The sequence below is a fragment of the Vidua chalybeata genome, chromosome 1, assembly GCF_026979565.1.
Source record: "Vidua chalybeata isolate OUT-0048 chromosome 1, bVidCha1 merged haplotype, whole genome shotgun sequence".
Classification (NCBI taxonomy): Eukaryota; Metazoa; Chordata; class Aves; order Passeriformes; family Viduidae; genus Vidua; species Vidua chalybeata.
In genome coordinates, this window is record NC_071530.1 from 100,375,375 (window position 1) to 100,395,398 (window position 20,024).

The following is a 20,024-nucleotide window of genomic DNA, read 5'->3' on the forward strand; positions in this document are numbered from 1 at the left end:
CGTGGGCATGAGCATGGACATGGGCATGGGCGTGGGCATGGACATGGGAATGGGCGTGGGCGTGGGCATGGGCATGGAGGTGGGCGTGGGCATGGGGAGCCGGGCGCGCTGCGGGGAAGGGGGATGGTGTCATCGGTGTATTTTGTCTCAGGTGTGAAAAACGCCAATCACTCGCTTTTTTAAATTTTTAAAGTTTAATAATAATAAAATGGTTATAAAAATAGTAATACAATTAGAGTAATAAAAATTTAGAGTTAGGACAATTACAAGACAATAAAAAAGCAAAGAATTACGGATGCTCTCGGGCCCTTAAGCCCAATAAGCATGCCTTGTGAACAAAGGAATAACCTTAAAAGCAATAGCCTGTTGCATATTCATATATCCCATACATGATGCATAAATTCCTTGCAAATTAAGAGCTTTTCTGGTTTTTGTCAACTTCTTCTCCTTAATCCTGGTGGTTCCATAAAGACGGAGAAGGTGGAAAAATGTTTGTCTTTTCCAATAAGGAGGCCATAATTCTTTACGGGCCCCATCCCCGCCATCTCTGTGCAAAGAATTTCTTGATTATCTCATCTCTTTCTTGAGCTAGTTAAAAAGTATCTTACATAATATAGTTTCTATTTTAACATTGTGTTATAACCTAAAAATACATTTAACACACTACTTGAGAGAATTAATACAGCATAACTTTCCAACATTACACATATAATATTCATAGTAACGTTTGCGAAAAGCCAATCATAAAATATGCATTTTTCACATCAGGTATTTGCTTTCAGGCCACCCAGCCTTGGATCCCTGTACCAGTGAGTAGCTCGGGGTCTTCAGGGAAAGGGCTGCTGAACATTCCTCCCAACCCTGCTGTCCCCCATCCTACCTAAAAATGAAAAAAAGAAAAAAAGAGCTTCATTAGTATTAACTCATGTGACGTTGTTTATATTCTTGGGTTTGTTTTCTGTCCCTTTTTTGCCACCCGAATCAGTTAGATGAGGCTGAGAAACAGAATCGTTAGGGGTGGAAGGAACCTCTGGAGGTCGTCCAGTCCCACCCCACGCAAGGCAGGGTCACCCAGAGCAGGTGACTCGCTCTGACTGGGGTTTGAATGTCTCCAGAGAGGGAGACAACACGAGCTCCCTGGGCAGCTTGTCCCAGCACTTTACCACCGTCAGCATAAAGAAGTTCTTATGCTGAGGTGGAACTCCTTGTGTTCTAGTTTATGTACAGAACATGGAAAATTTCATTTCCATACTGAAGCGTACATATCACTTTTTTTTCTCACTTTTTTTTTTTTTTTTTTTTTTTTTTTTAAGTAGAGGATGTGAGCAGGTCCCTTGCAAAGGTGTGTGTGTTTTTGTGCGCATGAAAACTTCAACAGATCTACATCAAATTCAGTGCTGTCCAGGATGTTTTCATAATGCATTTCCACAGTTGTATTGCTGGTATGGAGAGTGCAAAAATCTACAAGAGTGAAAATCCACATTTGTCATAATCAGAAATTCATACTGGTTCGAATATGTTCAAAACAAAACCAAACAACAACAAAAGCAAAACCACCACAGACACAAGCCACACACACACAAAACCAAAGAAAACCACCAATGCCATCTCATGGCTTCTACAAGACCCTAAAACTCCTAATCCTGGCAGTTCAAACTAAAATGTGCTTGAAGCACAGACGCAGTAGAAGTGCTATTGTAGGTATTCTTTCAGAAGAAGAAAAAGGAGCACAGCCTTAAAAAGTGCTGCATACATTTAAAATATTGTGAGTACCTGCTGTAATTATCCCTTTCAAAGCCCTTCTATAATCATCCCTGCTAAAGTTCTGCTGCCTATGTCCAAGGGTCCATATCCTGCACAGAAGTACAGTTCACAGGCTTGAGTCAATGGAGTAGAGGGAAGCAGAGGTGGAAAATCAGGAATGTGGATTGAAGGCTCCTGGTTTGGAGAGAGGTCAATACAAAATAGCAGGCCAGCCTGAGTTCATTTGCAGAGGTTAAAGTACTTGGCCTCTGTGTTCTAACATGACTTGTTTGCACTGAAACTTACAGCATGTTTCCACTAGTAAGAAGTGTGCCTGGAATTAGGATATCAAATAATAACACATGTTCATCACAGAGGAAAATAATGTGACCTTGCTGAACAAACTATTAACAATGCACTACTAGAAGCTGCAAAAAATTGTCATTAACTGGTTGTGACCACTTTGAGGGCTAAGACATGAATTCTGCAAACAGTTTAACACTTCAAAAATATGTTCTGTTGCTTGCATACTGAGAAACAGTTTGTTCTGGTTTAGGAATATATCCCAGTGTAATAGTGTTGATTTTTTTTTTTCAATTATTCTTTCTCCCTCAGAATAGTTACTTTTCACCCACCATTTAAACGTTATCTTTTACACATGTAACATTTCTGTTTACCATACAAAGTTGGCATGGTCTTGTGTTAACTTTTTCTGATGAAGGTGTAAAACATTTTTTTTTAATTCTGCTCACTTCTGTTCCTGTTGGCTGGAAAGTATCAGCAGCCTCCCTCCACACATGTTCAGCAAGCACATTCTAATACCCGTGTACCTCATTGATTTTTAAATTAAAACTTGATTCCTCAGAGAGAAATAAAGAAACAAATGTGGTGGATCTGAGCAAATTAACTTTTCAGAATAAAAGTAAAGCTCATGGGAACTTGTCATTTTGGAAAAATACAAGTTGCCCTCTCCCTTACTTCACAGTAGTGGACTAGTCTATTAGGAAACAGGGTAAGCACACTGAAATATACAATTACACTTGGGTTTCTGCAGCACAAAGGCCTCCTCTGTCCTTCCTCCCCCCAGGATCTGCCTAAAATACTCAGCAATCCCATCCTGTGCAGTAATGCTGCTCCTGGGCAATACCATGCATTCTTTGTCCAGCATTATCTTCCTGCCTGTCTCGCACCAGTCTGAGTCAGTGCCAACACGCTGATCCACAGCAGTGATGTTCTTGTGCTGACACAGCAGAAAAGACATTGACATTTTTCAAGCCAGCACTTTCTTAGAAATGTCCTGATTGAATTCAATCACTGGAAAAGAATTGAGAGGTAATGTGAAACCCACCAGCTATAGCAGTCTCCACAGACATCCAGGACTCCCATGGGAAAAGTCAGAGCACACCTTGTGGCACAGACCGGGAACATGCAGCTGCACATCGAGAATGGCACAAAAGCACAGCTAGGAGAGTGGATACCTGAACCAAAAAGCCCACCTTCATCAGGAATCTATTAAAAAATTATTCCAAGGAAAAAACATACCAATACAGACCTTTCAGAACAAGTTTATTAGTCAACCACAATTATAAAATTTAAATATTTATACAGCAAGATGGAAAAATCTTAAATAACCAAACACTTCAAGTTATTTTGCTGCAGTATACACAGGAATGGTTTTGTTAACAAGCTGATCAAACATAATTCTTCACTCAAGTGTCTTGAAGGCATATCTAATTTTGAGAATGTGTTTCACATGTAAATGCAGTATACCAAAAGAAAAAATTAAAGACCATACTAAACTGATTCAAAAAGGAGAAAAAAAAAAAAAGAAAAAAACCAGGCACATTGAAGTAATCTACTCCATAAAGAGCTCATGGCTAATACTGTTTATGGTACCAAAATTGAAAGGGTACAAATTATGGTCTTTGATACATAAATAACACATTCTAAATGTTTTTTGTTTTGCAAAACATGCATAAAGTTCCCACATTTTTAAAAAAGTCGTCTGTACCAGAGAAGGAATACAAAGGCAGCCAGAAATGGAAGCATTCACAAACACCAGAATAAGGCCCTTCAGAATTCATTTAAAGTAACACATTAAACCCCTTCATTCTCAGGTAAAAGATTAAGAGGCCGAGATACACATCGTCTGCGAGGGTGAGGATACTGGAGGTTGGCAGTGTCAGCATCACAAGACTGCTCTATCAGAGGAGGAGGAGGAAGGAGCTGGGCATGACTGGACCATCTTGATCCAGCCCGTGGGGAATCCAGAGGGGGAAAGAAATACCTGAAACAATTAAGAAAGGAACAAAACACCAAAACAACAAAAAAAAAACCAAACAAAAAAACAAACAAACAAAAAAAACCAACAAAACAAGAAAAGAAGAGAAAGGTAGTAAATACAAGGAAAACCAAAGGGGAGAAAAGACATGCTGGAAAAAAAAAAAAGGCTTTAGTATATCCATGCCAAAACCAATAGAACATAATAGCAGAAATCAAGACTTGTAATTCAAAACAAGACAAATCTGGAAACTCTTCTTTAAAGTAAAATAACAGTCTTTTCCACTGAAATTCATTGAAAATAAAACCATAGTCATAATCCTAGCATACATTTTTACAAAAGAATGGATTGCTTTGGAAGTCAAAAGGGTGGTGGAGTACAGCTATTAACAGGCTTTCATTCTCCCAGAATTTCTGTGATTTGTTAACAGCTTTCAGTAATGCTTTGTTTGTGACACAAAATATACATTAAATATTATCAAAGTACATTTGCTGCATATGCATCTAATTCAGATTAACTTTACAGCATTTCTAGAATAGACGCAAATCATCACTTTTTACATTAATGATATACATTTACAGAGAATAACTACTTTGAATGAAATACAGTCTTTGTATGTATTTACATATTTCTGCAAAATCCTCAGTGTAAATTCAAGATTCCTGGTGAATGCAAGATTCAGAATTATGCCACTCCACGTCATCTTGCTGCTGTTTTTATTAGAACTTACCCGTAACACTTGTGCATTTTAGTATAATTGTTTTCTGTCTTGTTTACAATTCTGTGGACTTACATCAAAGAACAGCTAACAGTTTATTAATGAAATTATGGGACAATTAACAACAAACTGCATTTTGGTTTATATCTCTGTATGGCTAAAGTGTTTGCAATTTTCAAGAATACTGTGTTTAGAGAATTTAAGTACTCTATGTAATTATAACTATTACCGTAGGGATGTACAAATACGTAACAGGAAAAGTACTTCTTTTAGGATGAAGGAAGTATGACAGTACTTACAAAACATTTATTTGAAGTCATACTAAAGAATAAAAATGAAGCAATACCAAACCATTAAAAGCCATCATCTGTACAATTGTCAAAACAGTTTTCTTACTCCTTCAGAACTATCAGTTGCATATATTACAAAGCAGTTACAACCTTGTAATGTTTAGAAATCTTAATCAAATGCTGAACACTCTGAAATGCAAAACAAATTGGTTCTCAAAACAATTTTAATGAAAGTTATTGTAATGGTCGTCTCCCTCCTCCCATCCCAATCAAGGACAAAAATTCTTGATTTTGATCATGAACTATCTTTTAATTTTACAAGCTTTCAAAAATACGTTCTGATGGAAGTTTTGGGGTTTGGGTGGGTTGTTTATGTTTTTTTTTCCAAACAAGATGCCTCTCCAAATATTTTTCTATCGGGCATTCCATCAGTATCAAACTGTGCAGGCTAGTACAAAAAACGCACACAACGTGTTTTAAAAAGGCTTTTTGAACAGTATTTAGTAGTTAGCAGGCTGCTGGTGTCTTGGGAGAGGTCAAACGGCGTTGGGGAAGGGGAAAAAGGAGTTCGTTTTCCATTCCTGTGTGCATGCAACAAGCAGCAAAACACCAAAGTTACTCCAGAGTTAGCTTGGTATCAGCTCTGCTTTCTGTTAAAAAGGACATAATACAAATGGAGAATGGAAATTGTATCATAAATGTAGACACACAATTACATCAACATAATAATACAGCCTTACTGGTTTATTTCCTAACAATCTACATCGCATGTTCTGAAATTTGTTTTGAATATAAATCCAGTTTGGCCATAGTGCTTTTGTAGCCTATTCCAGATCTGCCTGTTCTATAGCTGTTTTAAGTGTTTAAATGCATAGACATGAAACATAGCATGTACAGACAGAGACAAAATAAGTTCTGTGTAGGATACCTACTTAGTCAAATGCCAATGCATAAATCTTTATCAGCATGTTAACACTAACACAGAAGTTAGCAACTGTGCTTACACAACTCAGGCCAATATCGCTACAAAAGAAAGCATGTAGAAAACTGTGTAGCTTTTATTATAAGACTCAATCCTAGGACAAGACACCATATGTCCCAAAATTCCACAGCCACTGACTTAATTCTGGAAATAACATTGTCATACAAATCAGAGGCAAGAATAATTTATTAAAAACCAAAACAAAACACCTTCCAAAATACAGAGCAATGAAGGGAATAGAAATAATGCTAGAAGTTTCAGTTGCACAATGACTTAGCACCAAGTTCAGGGACAGGAGAAGAGACACCAGTGGGAAGGGTTAGTCTTGGTGGCAGCACAGTCTTAGATAAGGAGATTGTGAAACCACACCCTATGCTAAAGAGCTGTAAGACAACCTGCATTTCCCCACAGGAGCTCAAGCAAATACAGCCACACAGCTCTGGATATACCATTTCCAAGGCAGGGCTGCATTTAATTTGCTACACTGCAAGTAGAACCTGGAACCATGACCAATATCATTTTGCTGCCCTTTCTTGTAGGGACCAGGCCTATTACCACCTCTTGTGTTCACATTTATCTTGTGAGGAAAATGTGAAACCTGTTCTCTGCTCAACAGGGTTGGGGATTTGAACTGCCATTCAGGACTGACTGTTCAAAGAGCAAGAGGGGGCAGGCTGGTGCTACTCTCCAAAAGCAAACTTTACTGATAAGTATTCCAAACTGAAAAAAAAAAACTCTCACATGAGTAGCTGCACATGGATGGAAAGGGAAGCTATCTCAAGGCATTTGAAACAAAGGTGGCCACAAAACTTGGAAATTGCTGCTATAGAATCCGGCCACATCTCATCCTTGTATAGCACTTAAAATTCTGTAAAGCTGATGGTACACACGGTACCATACAGATGCAAGACAGCGTATTTCTACATTTCAGTGTGCACAAATGAAAATTTTTTTTCAGAAGAGGCAGTAAAATTTACCCACTAAACAGCAACTATTACACAACAAAAACCTAACAGAGATTAAGGCAAATTATCTGCAATATGAATGCCATATGAGGAAAGTTTTAAAAACCACAGAACTTTTATTCAATTGATGCTACACACCTGCAAAAACCAAGTAAACTAACACTTATACTTGATTGTTGAAACTGTATGTTTTGAAGTAGCTTTTTTTCATTCCCTTCTGCTACATTATCCCAGAGAAAAACTGAATTTGTTGCTGGTATTTTTGCTTTACTTTTAAACATGTATCTAAAACAAAAGGGCAGTTACCCACCAGTAGGATGAAGCTTCTCCTTCAAAACTATTTCAGAAATGTTGTTTTTAATAACATGAAAGGACTAAAAATTAAAATAGTTATTTACACTGCTCTTTATACAGACTGATTCAGTATGACTTACTGTTTTGTTCATTTTCCTCTTAACACTGGCATAATAGACGAACCACAGAGCAAAACCAGAGGAGCTTATAGAAGTAAGTACTCATGCAATAAATGACATTGCACTTTAAAAATATGAGAGCTAAATGAAATGAAGATTCAGAGAAAAGACTATTTACTGAAAATCAGTCTCTCTACTACTTCACCTACCTGCTGGCAGATGATCCATTTAGTGAATTCTGCAGACTTGTATTGGCGGAACCTAGAGAGGCATTAAAAATTCCCTGCTGAGAACTACCATTCACTGGACTCCCATTACCTTTCAGTATACCAGTACACTTCCAGTTGTCCATGTAATTAGCTGCAAACACAGATATATAGAAACTGTTAGTTTCTCTTCTGAAGCTCAGCTTTCCCTACAAATATGTTTCAACTGCCCTACATCTGGTGTGAATCAGAACTGACCTGCAATACCAATATATAAATTCCAAACAGCTGAGGATCTGGCCCTTTAGCTGCCTGATATTCTCTGCCTGTCCATAATTTAAAACTCAGTTTCCACTATTACAATACTGAGGAACAAACAAGAATGTGTAAGGTAACTGCCAATAAGTTGTTGTTGTTGTGGGGATTTCGGTTTGGTTTTTTTTTTTTTTTTTGTTTGCTTGGGTGATGAAGGGGGTGCATGTATTAATTTGTTTTCTCTTAAAAATGTAAACAGAAAAAAACCATTTGCCTGAACATTGTGACTGAATGTAGATTTTCTAGGTTTAGCAGCAGGAAAAGATCTATCTTACTTTTTAAAATTACAACTATATGTAGCTCTAGCCTGGTGAAACAATTTCAGGGTATGGTAACTATTCCCAGCAGCCTAAATCATGCAAGTATTTCAGCACAGAAATTATTTCTGAATTCTGTTTTTTTAAACAGAAATATAGAAAAAATATCTCTTTCACAAATCTAAAATGGACACTCACTCCAAAATTATATTTTGAGTAGAATTTCTCAAGTATATTCAGCAGATTACAAAGTTAATGTGTTTCAAGTGGGTGACCTTACCCTTCCAGAGCCTAACACAGCCATCATCACCAGAGGAGGCAAGCACCGTGCCTGTAATATTCCAGCTCACTCGCCACACCTGGGAGTTGTGATTATCAAACTGTGCCACAATATGTATTTCAAATTTTGTTAATCCTCCTGATGAAGTCAATTCTTTCCTGTTTAAGAGAAAAGTGACAGTTCTGCACACAACTGTTCAAAGGTCTAGGCTTGAACATGATAAACTACATCTTTCTAATAACAACTGTTATTAGATTAGGTATTCAAACAAAATTATAGACTTGCTCACAATCTTATCACCTTAAAAATCAGGTTGTTAAAAACAATCCGGCATACATTATTACTTTTGCTTTGCAGAGACAATTTGAACAAGATTGTATAGTAAGCATCAGATCACACAAAATCATCTTCCTCTTAAGCTCACCTTAGAGGTTTTAGCGTGAAAATTCGTACATCTTTGGTTGCTACAGCTAAGATGTGGAAGGATCTTCCCAGATTTGGAGCAAATGCAATATCATGTACAGGATCTGTGACTGTCATCAGAGCTTCTGCTTTTGCATATTTCCTGTACAGTGCAAGAAATTAACCTTTAATGCCATGAAAACTGCCAGTGATGCAAATTATATAAACCAGATATAGTGGAAACGGGAAAAAAGGTTAAGTATACACAATAAGACTTCCAAAAATAAATATTTTTTTAACATAAATTTAGGCAATAATTTCAAGCAGATTTCTTCAGAAATTAAATCTATCAGATACAGTAGCCACTAAGTACAGTATGCTACAGTATTGTAAGTCATACAACAAAGCAAGAATTGCAGTACAAAGAACATTTTTGTCTGCAATTTTGGAAAAGGGAAATAAAAATAAATATTCCATTCACAAATCTAAAGGGAATTTGCATCTCAGTAACTCACTAAATTTTCCATGCTTTTAAGCAGACAGCTGTCTGCCTCCTCTGCTATATGACAAACACATAGTCCATTTTCTCCGTAAGTTACAGTAACTTTATTGTTAATGCATGGAGAGCACTGCCTGAAGCTGGGCATAAAATCCACAGAACACTCTGGCTCCTTTCCCACATCAGTCACTCCCAATCAAACACAATTCCTCTGTTCTCATTTAACTGGAAGTGGTGGTGCACAAACTTACTAGCCTCTTCTGGTTCTGTGAACTCTTGACTATACAATCTGAACTTTGACAGACCATGAGCAATTCACAGCACTTTCTGTCATTGTAATCGTGCCTTTAAAATCATTGTAAGGTGGCTTTGAACAAAACAATGCCCGGTGCCACACAATTTAAATTTCAACTGTTAACTCCTTGTGCAAAATTAAACCTATAATTTAGTAGACACTGAAACAACAACTCTCCCTTTAAAATGCTGGTAAGAACAGTGACATTTCTGCACTGACAGAATAAAATTATCAGTATCATTTCTGTTAACATCAGTTACCATTCTGAGGCCTCCCTCTCTTCTCCTACCCAATGGATCAGAGACAAAATCAAGGCATTATTATTTACTACTCCACATCTAATAATAGGAATAAAAGGTCATATATTATAAATAACTTCATGATCCCACAAACATTATATATTGTTATTTAGCATACCTGGTATTTTCATTATATTCATAAATTTGAACCTTAGCCAGTATATTTGGACTGTTGTCATCACTTCCTACAGCAATCATTGGAGAATGTGCTCGAGAGCTAAAAGGTGAAAACAAATATTATTATATTTACATATTATATCTATCTAGATATGTAGATATATAATATTTATATATAGTATTTTCCATGGAAAGTACACCAAGACATTTGTTAAATTTCAAACATTACAAAACAACACCACAAAACATCACAAGGAAAAAAATCACAAAGAAACAGGAGTTAAATGCTATTCACAGTTACCACTATCTTCACTCTGTTGTTTCAAAAGCCCACTTTATACATTCATTAAGGTGAAATCATTAGACAACATTATTTAGCAATTCAAGATGATGTTCTCAGAGAGCAGAATGGACTTTCTATAATAGACTGCATCTGCAGTCTAGTATTTGCCATAAGTTTCATGGCAGAGTCTGCATTCTTTGCAGTGCTTTTAATTATTGATTTAGTGATATTTTATTCAGGTTTTCGAAGATACAGCACATAAGCTAAACGTAGATGAATTCTAGTTTTTAAATCAACTTTTATCCTATCCCATGCATTAAAGTAAATTCCTGTACACTGAACCTTCAGCACAGACTAGTGCTAATGCATAGAAGAGTAACTGGATCAGCAGGACACAACACTGTGTCCACAGGGAAAGCCATTAAGTGCTTCTGGACAAACAGAAATTAAAGCAGTTCAGCTTTGAATGGTTTTTCCCTTCCTGTTACAGTCATAAAGCAAATGTTTTAGTAACATACCTTGAAGGATTCCAAGAAATACAACTGCAGCTGAGCTTACATGAGATTTCATGCTGCAGTGACCACTGGCTGAGATTCATCACATCTGGAGCTTCATAGATCCTTACAACTCCATCTGCTGAACAGGTTGCTAACATAAGCCCCATGTGCTTGGGAGCGAACTTCACATCTGTAACAGATGTTCTACTGTCTACCAGAGTAGTCCTCTTGACCTGCAAAGAAATTTCCATCAATAATTTATTACCTAAGGAAGGCTAATCAAAGTCTGACAACATAATTTCATAGGATTGCTTACATCTTCCACCAAAAAAATTCTCCCCCTCAGCTTTTCTATTGTTTGAAAGATGAGCAAGAACAGCCAGTGTTGTTTCAAAATATCTCTTGTCAAAAAAACCCCCAACTTTAACTCTACTAGGTGGGAATTCATGTCTGCAAGTTGTTTGCCAGGGAACATTTATTATGAAACACCAATAATAGTGACACAAACTGTCCTGAATGTAGCCAGTTAGCTGTTTTCCTCAAATGTTTTAAAAATACTTACTTTGTGTTGGAATGTTGCCACAAAAGAACAAAACATAACCAAAATCAGAAACTTTATAGCTACAGAAAAGAAGTCTCACCCAGTGACTCTGGCCTCGGAGTTTATCATTTGACTCTCCCACTATTTCTTCCCATACAGCTGCTGTTCTATCAAACGAGCAGGAAGCCAGGACCTGCCCAAATTCAGGATGGGCCCATGTCACACGCCACACTGATCCACTATGTGTCTGCAAGATAACATCAGAACACTGCAGAGAAGCAAACTTACTGTGTTAGGCCAAGGAAGCATATATTTTCATGACTTTCTGAAGAAGAGAATTCTAGGAAGTAGTAACACTCTGAAACCTATATTCTTTTATACAAAGTTACACAGCAGCTGTTGCAATTCTTTATTCCAACCATCACTGCAAAGTTGTTGCTCTAATTCAAAATGCAATTATTACAAGCATATTTCAAGGCATTATTTATTACTACTTTAAGTTCCAAACTATGATTCTGCTTTGATGCAAAAAGTAGAGTTTTGTTCTCAATCAAATTTCAGCCATTACCATGTTCACTTCTAGCTTGCCTGTACTTTTCAAAAGCATTTGCAAAGCATTTTTAATCTTCCTTGTATTATGAAGTTCCTCTTTCATACCTAGTCAATATTCCTGTCTTAGAGAAGGGGAATTCAAAAGCTTCCCTTGCATTGCCATTTACAGGAATGAATGCACTGTGGTCCTATTAAACATAAGTTTAAGAACAATTCAGAAGCTGAATGCACTAATTATCCAGATGAAGCAGAGCCTCTATATGACACAGTTCTCAGAAAGGTTTTGGAGAACAAAAAGCAGAGGTCAGATGATGTAACATTTAACAGCCAGACATCTTCCATTTAATTTTCCCCCCTTTTATTTTTTTTTAAGTGTTAATATATGCAAAAGGAAATATTGAATTAAAAATTAAGGTACTGTTTTCTATTCCTTGAACACCAGTCACTGATAATGTTTACTAATACTAGTCTGCCAACATAAGTAGGTACTAACAAGAGCAGACTGCATGTTAGCACCTGCTTTAAGTGAGAGGCACTAGAGATGTTTCATAAAAGCAAAGAAAAAGTATTTTACACAAGACAGACAGAATCTACATCAAACCAAAAGCATTTCTGCTCTAAAATTCAGCAGAAATTAAGCATGTTTCTCCAAAAACAAAGGAGAAATGATGATTACGTCTGTGTAATTTTTACAAATACAAACCTTCCAGCTGGCAGTGCAATGCCAATCTCCATTTTCACTTTTGTCCCAGACCTGTTGAGAAATCAAAATACAATCATACAATTTATAAATAAACCTTACTGACTTTACTTTAAAAGATACTTTTACTTTAAAAGATACTTTAAAAATGTATATATATATATATATATATATATATATATATATATATATATATATATATATATAAAACAAAAACATACACACCCATCCCCACTAAACATTTTCATTCAGGATACTGTATCTGTTTCAGTACAAAATTGCACTTTACTCCACCATTAAACTATCCTTACTACAAGCAGGGAGAAGAGGCACTGGTGCAAAACCTACTGTTGTATGACTTCTAGATCTTTTTAAACAGTAAATTACATAGAAGAGAAATTATTACAATGCCCAATAGTTCATTCACTTTGTTCCAAGAGTACACCATTCTGTTTCATTCTAGAGCCCCCAGCATCCTCACGTGCTCAGCTCTGGTTGGGTCCCAGCACTCAGCCCAAAAGCAGAGTAGGATAGTAAAATATACATCAGAGTACTGGGGGAACAGATCTTGTTTCTTTTTATGAGATTTCTGCCTTGATTTTTAACCACATGCAAGTCACTGAACCTTCCCCTCTCTTGATTTCCCACACATTTTTATACTTAGGAATTCTTTATTGAAAAATTATGTAGAAAGTCATGAACATAACCAAATGAAAGACACCACCTGACACTCACTCCTACTTGTCACTCATTCACTTTAAAGCTGTACTGAAAGTCACTTCAAGCCTGCCACTCTGGCTCTTTAACACAACCTGGGTCATGTTGTTCCTCTGGTTGGAGGAAAACTTCTGAACAGTCTCATAAAAGATTCAGTTATGACTGGAAAGTAACACTACACTGCTAAAGAGCAGTTTCTGTGTTCAGCCTACCTCCTGGCACCTTTTTTAAGAACTGCACACCCTAGGTAGTCAGTCCAAATCAAAGATCCCCATGGATTTGGCTTATTTTCTGGGGGAGACCATTTTATTGTGGTTTGCTATTTGCTTTTTAGTCTGTGGTCAGGGAGATGGGGCTGCTTCCTTGTTTTTAAGCCTAATCTACATACGACACAGCTTTCTACAAAAAAAGTTACTTTCTCAATCATTTATCTGGATTTAATAACAAACATGTCTGCTCTCTGCAAATTAGATTTCTTAAATCTATCCACGTGACTCCCGAATATTTGCCCATCTTCTCACTATACACAAAAAAAGAAAAAAAGCAATCAACTTTTCGTTTAATTAAACATAAAATGCTACTTTATTTCCTCTAAAGGACCGTAAAAATTAAGGCTTCTGGTATTCTACACTTTCCCCAGTCGGCCAGGGCACACACGGAACCCTCCGGCTTTTTGCTTACTGGCACTTCACCGTCTTCCCATAATAACTACAGATTATTGGCACTACATTACGAAACAATAGTGTTCTTCGTAAGCATTCTTTAACAAACACACATTTTCAGCTGAATAAACTCAACAAGCGGCACGGCTGCAGGCACAGCCTGCATGTTTTCCCCGCCGCAGCACTGGCTAGGAAGCGGAGCTCCCGTGTTTACACACGCGTTAGCGTACACACAAACACAACGCGCACCGTGCGCTAAAGCCTCCCGCCCCCACGGCCCGACACCGCACCGGGACCTCCCGCGGACCGAGCCCTCGGCTGCGCCGAGCCCGGCCCCACCCGCAGCGCGGTAGGCCGCGCACGCCCGGTGCCGCGACACACGCCCAGCACCAGGCCCGGCGGCTCCCCGCTCACCTTGACGCTCTGGTCGCTGGAGCAGGTGGCCATGCGGCGCCCGTGGAAGTCGAAGGACACATCGTGGATGAGGTCGCGGTGATCCGCGGCGATGCTGCGCGCCACGAACATCCCGCCGCGGCCGCCACGCGCGCGCGCGCCTCACGCGGCGGGGCGGGGCGGGGCAGGGGGCGGGGCCGCGGCCGCGCGCGCAGCCGCCAGAGCCCGTCGCGCGCGCAGGGCGCTGCTCTGCGCGTGCGCGCTCCTTCCCACCGCCGGGAAAGGCGGGGCCGGGCTGGGAGGGGAGCCGAGCCGGGAGCCGAGCCGCGCCGGCCGCTGAGGGTCGGGAAATTACCGTCCTGCCGCGCCTGACTGCGGCATGTGCCCTCGCGAAGCGACAGGACGAGTGGATGTAACCTCAAGCTGCACCAAGGGAGGTTTAGGTTGGACATTAGGAGGAATTTCTTCTCAGGAAAGGTGATTAGGTGTTGAAGCGAGCTGGCCAGAGGGATGGTGGAGTCACCGTCCCTGGAGGTGTTTAAGAAAGGACTGGACGTAGCACATGGTGACACGGTGATGTTCGGTCTCGATGATCTCGGAAGTCTTTTCCGACCGAACTGGTTCTGGGATTGTGTGTGGTTGCTGTGCCCACAGCGCCGTGTGTGCGGCGCCCTTGGAGCGCGCCGAAATCGCGTTCCATAGCGGATCCGAAAAGCTGCGGAGGTCGCTGTGATAGTGCAGATCAATAAACAAGCACTCAGCGCGGCGGTGTACTGCATTTGCTACCTGCGATGTACTGCATTTGCTTCGTTAATGATTTACTCTATTAATGAGCCCTGTCAGATGAGCCTTGTGGTGGGAAAGAATGTGTGTCGGGGAAAGATTTGGGAGGATGAAGTGCATGACCGACAGTGCAGGCAGGGGAGGAATCCACGGACAGGTTGAGAAACTCCTATGAGGAAAGGCTAAGAAAATTGAGATTGTTCAGTTTGGGAAAGAGATGGCTGAGACCTAATTGTGGCCTTCTAGTACCTGAAGGGAGCCTACACGAAAGACATTTTTTACAAGGGTGTATAGTGACAGAAGAAGGGGAATGGATTCAAACTGAGAAGAGGTTCAGATTAGATATTAGGAATAAATTCTTTACTGTGAGGATGGTGAGACACGGAAACAGGTTGCCCAGAGAAGCTGTAGATTCCCCATCCCTGGAAATGTTCAAGACCAGGCTGGATGGGACATTGGGCAAGTGGGTCTAGGAAAGATGTCCCTTTCCATGGCAGGGGGGTTGCAAGTAGATGGTCTTTAAGGTCCTTTCCAACCCAGGCTATCCAATGATTCAAAGTGAGACACGGTGGGTGTTGGATAAGATCCAGACTACGAAGTAGAAGGAGCAGAATAGAGCCTGGCATGTGGTAGAAAACGCATCACGAGTGACCGAGCTCTGGGCGGGAGCTACAGACCAGTAATGACTGGTCTGTAGTCAGAGGACTGTGCAAAATAAATGAACCGCAGCAGATGGAGACTCTTGAGGGCTCAATACTTTCACCCCTGACCTACAACCTTTCAAGGAGCTCCTCACTAGAAGAAGCACTTTCTTCCAGTTTGTATCCTGCAGTGTCCTCTCACAAACTGGGTCATGCAGCTCACGTGCCAATACCTTTTAAATACCATTCATTTGTTGTATCACTGAGCACAAGACTGTTACAGCATCTTGTTTTTAAGGAATGTTTCATCTGCAAACTGTGTTATTTACTGACTATTCTGAAGATAACTACAATAGTGGACAAGTTTTAGCAAAGAGAAAATAATTCATGCACTGTATTCCAAATAGCAATAATGCAGTCAGTAGATTGAAGAGGAAAAAATTATTATTGTGGCAATAAACACCAAAAGCAAATACATTTATATTTAACTGGTTTATATTTCAGGACCAAATCAGTACTGAAGTCATCAGAGCACCTCCAATGCCTCAAAGCTATGATCCAGTTTTCCAGTCATATATTGAGTGAAAAAAGGAAAGGATGAAATTCCCTGATAGCAGATATTTTCAAATTCTCTGGATTCAAGTCAGATTCAGACCTTTTCTAGAAGATTTTTGGTAACTGCAGCTTTAACAGAAAACTAGTTTTCACATTTTCAAAAATACTTTTGCTACTCACTATCTCATTTAAAATTTTCAAGTTCATGGCAATGAGAAGTCAATTTCTTTCCACTCAGTGAATAGAATTTGTTCAGAGATGTCCAAATTCTTCACAGAATTATAAAGAGACTGTTACGTGCTTGTGAAATAAACCTGATAGTTTGATATTTAATGTATTTATTTTTACAAACTGCAAACTGCATTCAGTAGTGACTGATGGAGGTGCTGTTATCACATGCCAGAGGGATCCTTTCACTCTTTCTGCATAACCTGCATGCAAAATATGTGAGTATTTAGCACCCTAATGCATGAGTTTCATTTAAGCCTTATATTACAAGTAGATATGGTGGTACCCAAATGTGATAAGGAATTATAATAGATAGAGGAATAATAAATTAAGATAAATTACAATAAACTTGGACTTGGAGGTACACCATGGCTTTAAAATGCTAGAATTCAATTATTTTAGTAATACTTGGCAAGGAAAACTTAACATGTTGAAAAATATATTTTTGCCCAAGTACAGCAAATATGATAAAAAATGCTTTCAATTACAGAGGGTCAAAAATGTGGAAGAATTCGGAAGGAAAATCACCAGCTGGTTTTACATTCTTGTCCAAGTTGGCCAATGATAGTTTTTAAATTATATTTTTTAATTACTACAGAACTAAATCTCAATGGATAACAACAGCTGGCACTGAAAAGAGGAATTTTTAAGAAAATTGTCAAGAAAATTTAGCTACATAAGCTTTACCTGTCTATATTAGTGGATAAATTTAGTTGGCATTTATAAATAAGAGAAAACTTGTAAAGCATTTTAAAAAATGAGAAGTCAATGAAAGGAAGAGGTTAATATTTTTTCATTTCTGAAGATGAGCTGGTATTACACAATTCCTCTCCTAGAGGGAGCCTCACTCTGGGCTCTAGGGCTATAGTACAAATACCCTTTTTTTTCCCCTGCAACCACATGTAATCACTTTGGAAGTTGAAATTTCAGTATTTTCTAAACAATGGCTAAATTTTAAGTAATGCAATAGAAGAAGCAAGCAAATGTGATTGTGACTGTTTCAGTGCTGTAATTCGAGAGGTAGTAATTTTTTCATGCTATTCCCATATGTAAGAAAAACAAACAAAAAAAAATCAAAAAACCCAAAACAAATAGTACTAATGCATGTATTTAGATTGCTAAGGAGAAAGACTTTTTTTTTTTTTAATCTTTCAGCATATTAGAAACATGTACTTTGAAACTTCAGTTATTGCTTCATTCAAGCAGCTGGAGAGACAGTGCCTAATAAAAACATTAAAGCTGACTTAAAAGTTCTTTAGTCTGTGACAGTGTATCTGAACGGTCGATTTTTTTAGCTATTTGGGGAAATGTCTTTTACTGTAAACCACTGACTATGTTTATAAAAAACTGCTTTTTTTTTTCAGAACAATTGTTTCCAGTCAGTGATTCAGCTGTCAAAACCCAATTCTTTTGCAATTTTAGTAATGTAATGGTTTTGTTGAGACTTGAATAAGTTTCAACTAGTGAATGAGTATCTTTCACCTGCTCAAATGTAGTTTATTTCTTCAGCCAGTAATAATAGTATAGTTGCAGCAGGGCAAAACTGTCAGATTCACAAATAATTAGCATCAATCATTTTCATTTGAACAATATATAAATATGTAAATGTATCGCAAAGGCACATTTTAACCTAAAATATTTGTTTTCTCTGACAAGACACAAAAATTGTACACTTCAAGTCAAGATTAGGCTTTATTTCTAACATTTTAGTTTGGTTGGTAAGCAAAAAAAAAAAAGAAAACCAAACCCAAACATTTTTTTAAAATACATGTACACATACACAAATATTTGTCCATTTTTAAATACAACCAGCCCCTGACCTCATTCTCTAGATTCAAAGCAAATTATGTCAGTTTAGATTTATTTAGAAACTGGGTCCAAAATCATCACTTATTTTAAAAAATCCAGGAAACATGGATGATTGTCATCCCAGAACCTTAGTTTACTGAGGTGTCTGGTTTTAGTCAGTACCCAGGAATGAGATAAATACATTTACCTCATGTAGACAATTGTATCAGGTGTTTTCAGTTAGTAGAAAGACTGACACAGAATACAGGTTCAACAGAGGAAACACTTCATAGTGAAACATCAGAATTAGCAAAGGGATGAGAGGACAAGATGCAGCCTTTGTTAAGGCAAGCAGTCATTAAATAGACAGCCAGTTAGGATAGAAGGCATCCAGTCTAATGCAGAGGCACTCACATTTCCTGGGGAAATGAAACAACACTTGTTTAAATTCTTTTAAATGACCAGAGTATCTCTCGCATTAAAAGTAAAACTAAATTTGTTGAATAAGATCAAATCTCTCTGGACGTCTCAGGAAGATTTCAAATGTTACCAAAAATTTGCTATAAAAGCTAACATGCTTCATCAAAAGAGGGTTTTTCCAATGATGTAACATGAACACAAGTTATCTTGGACCACAGAAGTCTTGACATCCAGGGCAGTAGGGTAAATCAGATGGAAACAGTATGAACAGTATGTGAGTGTTTTCCTTTTGCTTCCTCACCTAGGTCTAATATAAATATTTGTTATGAATAAATACTTCAATTTCTTTTTATCTTAATCTAGGTGAAATTAATAACAAATTTAATACTACTGCCTAGTGAGACATTCCCCTTTGAATGGTATAACAAATCCAGAGAGCAAGACACTTAGTGCTGGAAAGTTGCAGTGCTCCCTGCTGCATTTCCAGAGTATCCAGAGGGTTGTAAAGTTGGTGCACAAAGGGACAGTCCCCACTGCACAGCAGTGGTTGGCAGCTACCATTGCCAGGTCAGAGGGGCACAAGCATCTGCTGCTGATGGTAACCAGAACATTTCCTGCCACATAGCAAGATAATGGAAAGCATGCTGGAACTCAGGGAAACCACAGGAAGTTTGCAGGTTCCAGTTAGCTGAGGCATGAATCAGGATTCAACTACCAGCTAACCTTGAAGACTTCCTCTTATAGTGGAATAGTAAGGAAAGACATTCTGTTTGTGGTGATGGTGTGCATGAGGTGAAAAAGACAGTTGTATTTTAACATTATTATTTGCATAATGATGTGCAGAGGAAGATCACACAACTATGACAATTCTGGTACATCTTTTTGAACATTTTGATTCAGTATTATACCTTGATTAAATTAAATTGAACCACAGCACAGAAGAAGTAAAAGCATCTATAATAAGGTTACTTTTTCATTTTTGACACAGTAGGCCAATTTTGTTCTTAATTTGACTTTATAAAACCGCATAACTTAATTTACTTCTGCTGGATGTCCAGTGTAAGTGTATTAGCATTGGTAGAGATATTCTCATTCAAAAGTACTTTAACTGGCATTGCTTTGAATTAAAAAAAAATACAGTTAGTACTTTCCTTTTCTCCCTTTTGACTTCCTTCTTCAAGTAAAAGATGCTTTTGCTTGTA

The 20,024-nt window shown here is 38.2% G+C and overlaps 1 protein-coding gene across 2 annotated transcripts; it reads right to left on the bottom strand.

The window, feature by feature from the left end:
* Window positions 1-3,292: 3,292 nt before the first annotated feature.
* On the bottom strand, window positions 3,293-14,583 carry SEH1L (SEH1 like nucleoporin). 2 transcript variants are annotated; one of them, XM_053939495.1, is made up of 9 exons: window positions 14,429-14,583; window positions 12,639-12,689; window positions 11,484-11,630; window positions 10,864-11,075; window positions 10,064-10,162; window positions 8,875-9,015; window positions 8,451-8,608; window positions 7,602-7,752; window positions 3,293-4,030 (listed from the first exon to the last, which is right to left on the bottom strand). In XM_053939495.1, the coding sequence occupies exons 1-9, from the start codon at window positions 14,537-14,539 to the stop codon at window positions 3,841-3,843; spliced, it is 1,260 nt and encodes a 419-aa protein (XP_053795470.1). In that variant the 5' UTR covers window positions 14,540-14,583; the 3' UTR covers window positions 3,293-3,840. The 2 variants fall into 2 exon arrangements, with proteins under 2 accessions (XP_053795470.1, XP_053795475.1); XM_053939500.1 differs by lacking the exon at window positions 3,293-4,030 and adding an exon at window positions 4,726-5,682.
* Window positions 14,584-20,024: the final 5,441 nt, after the last annotated feature.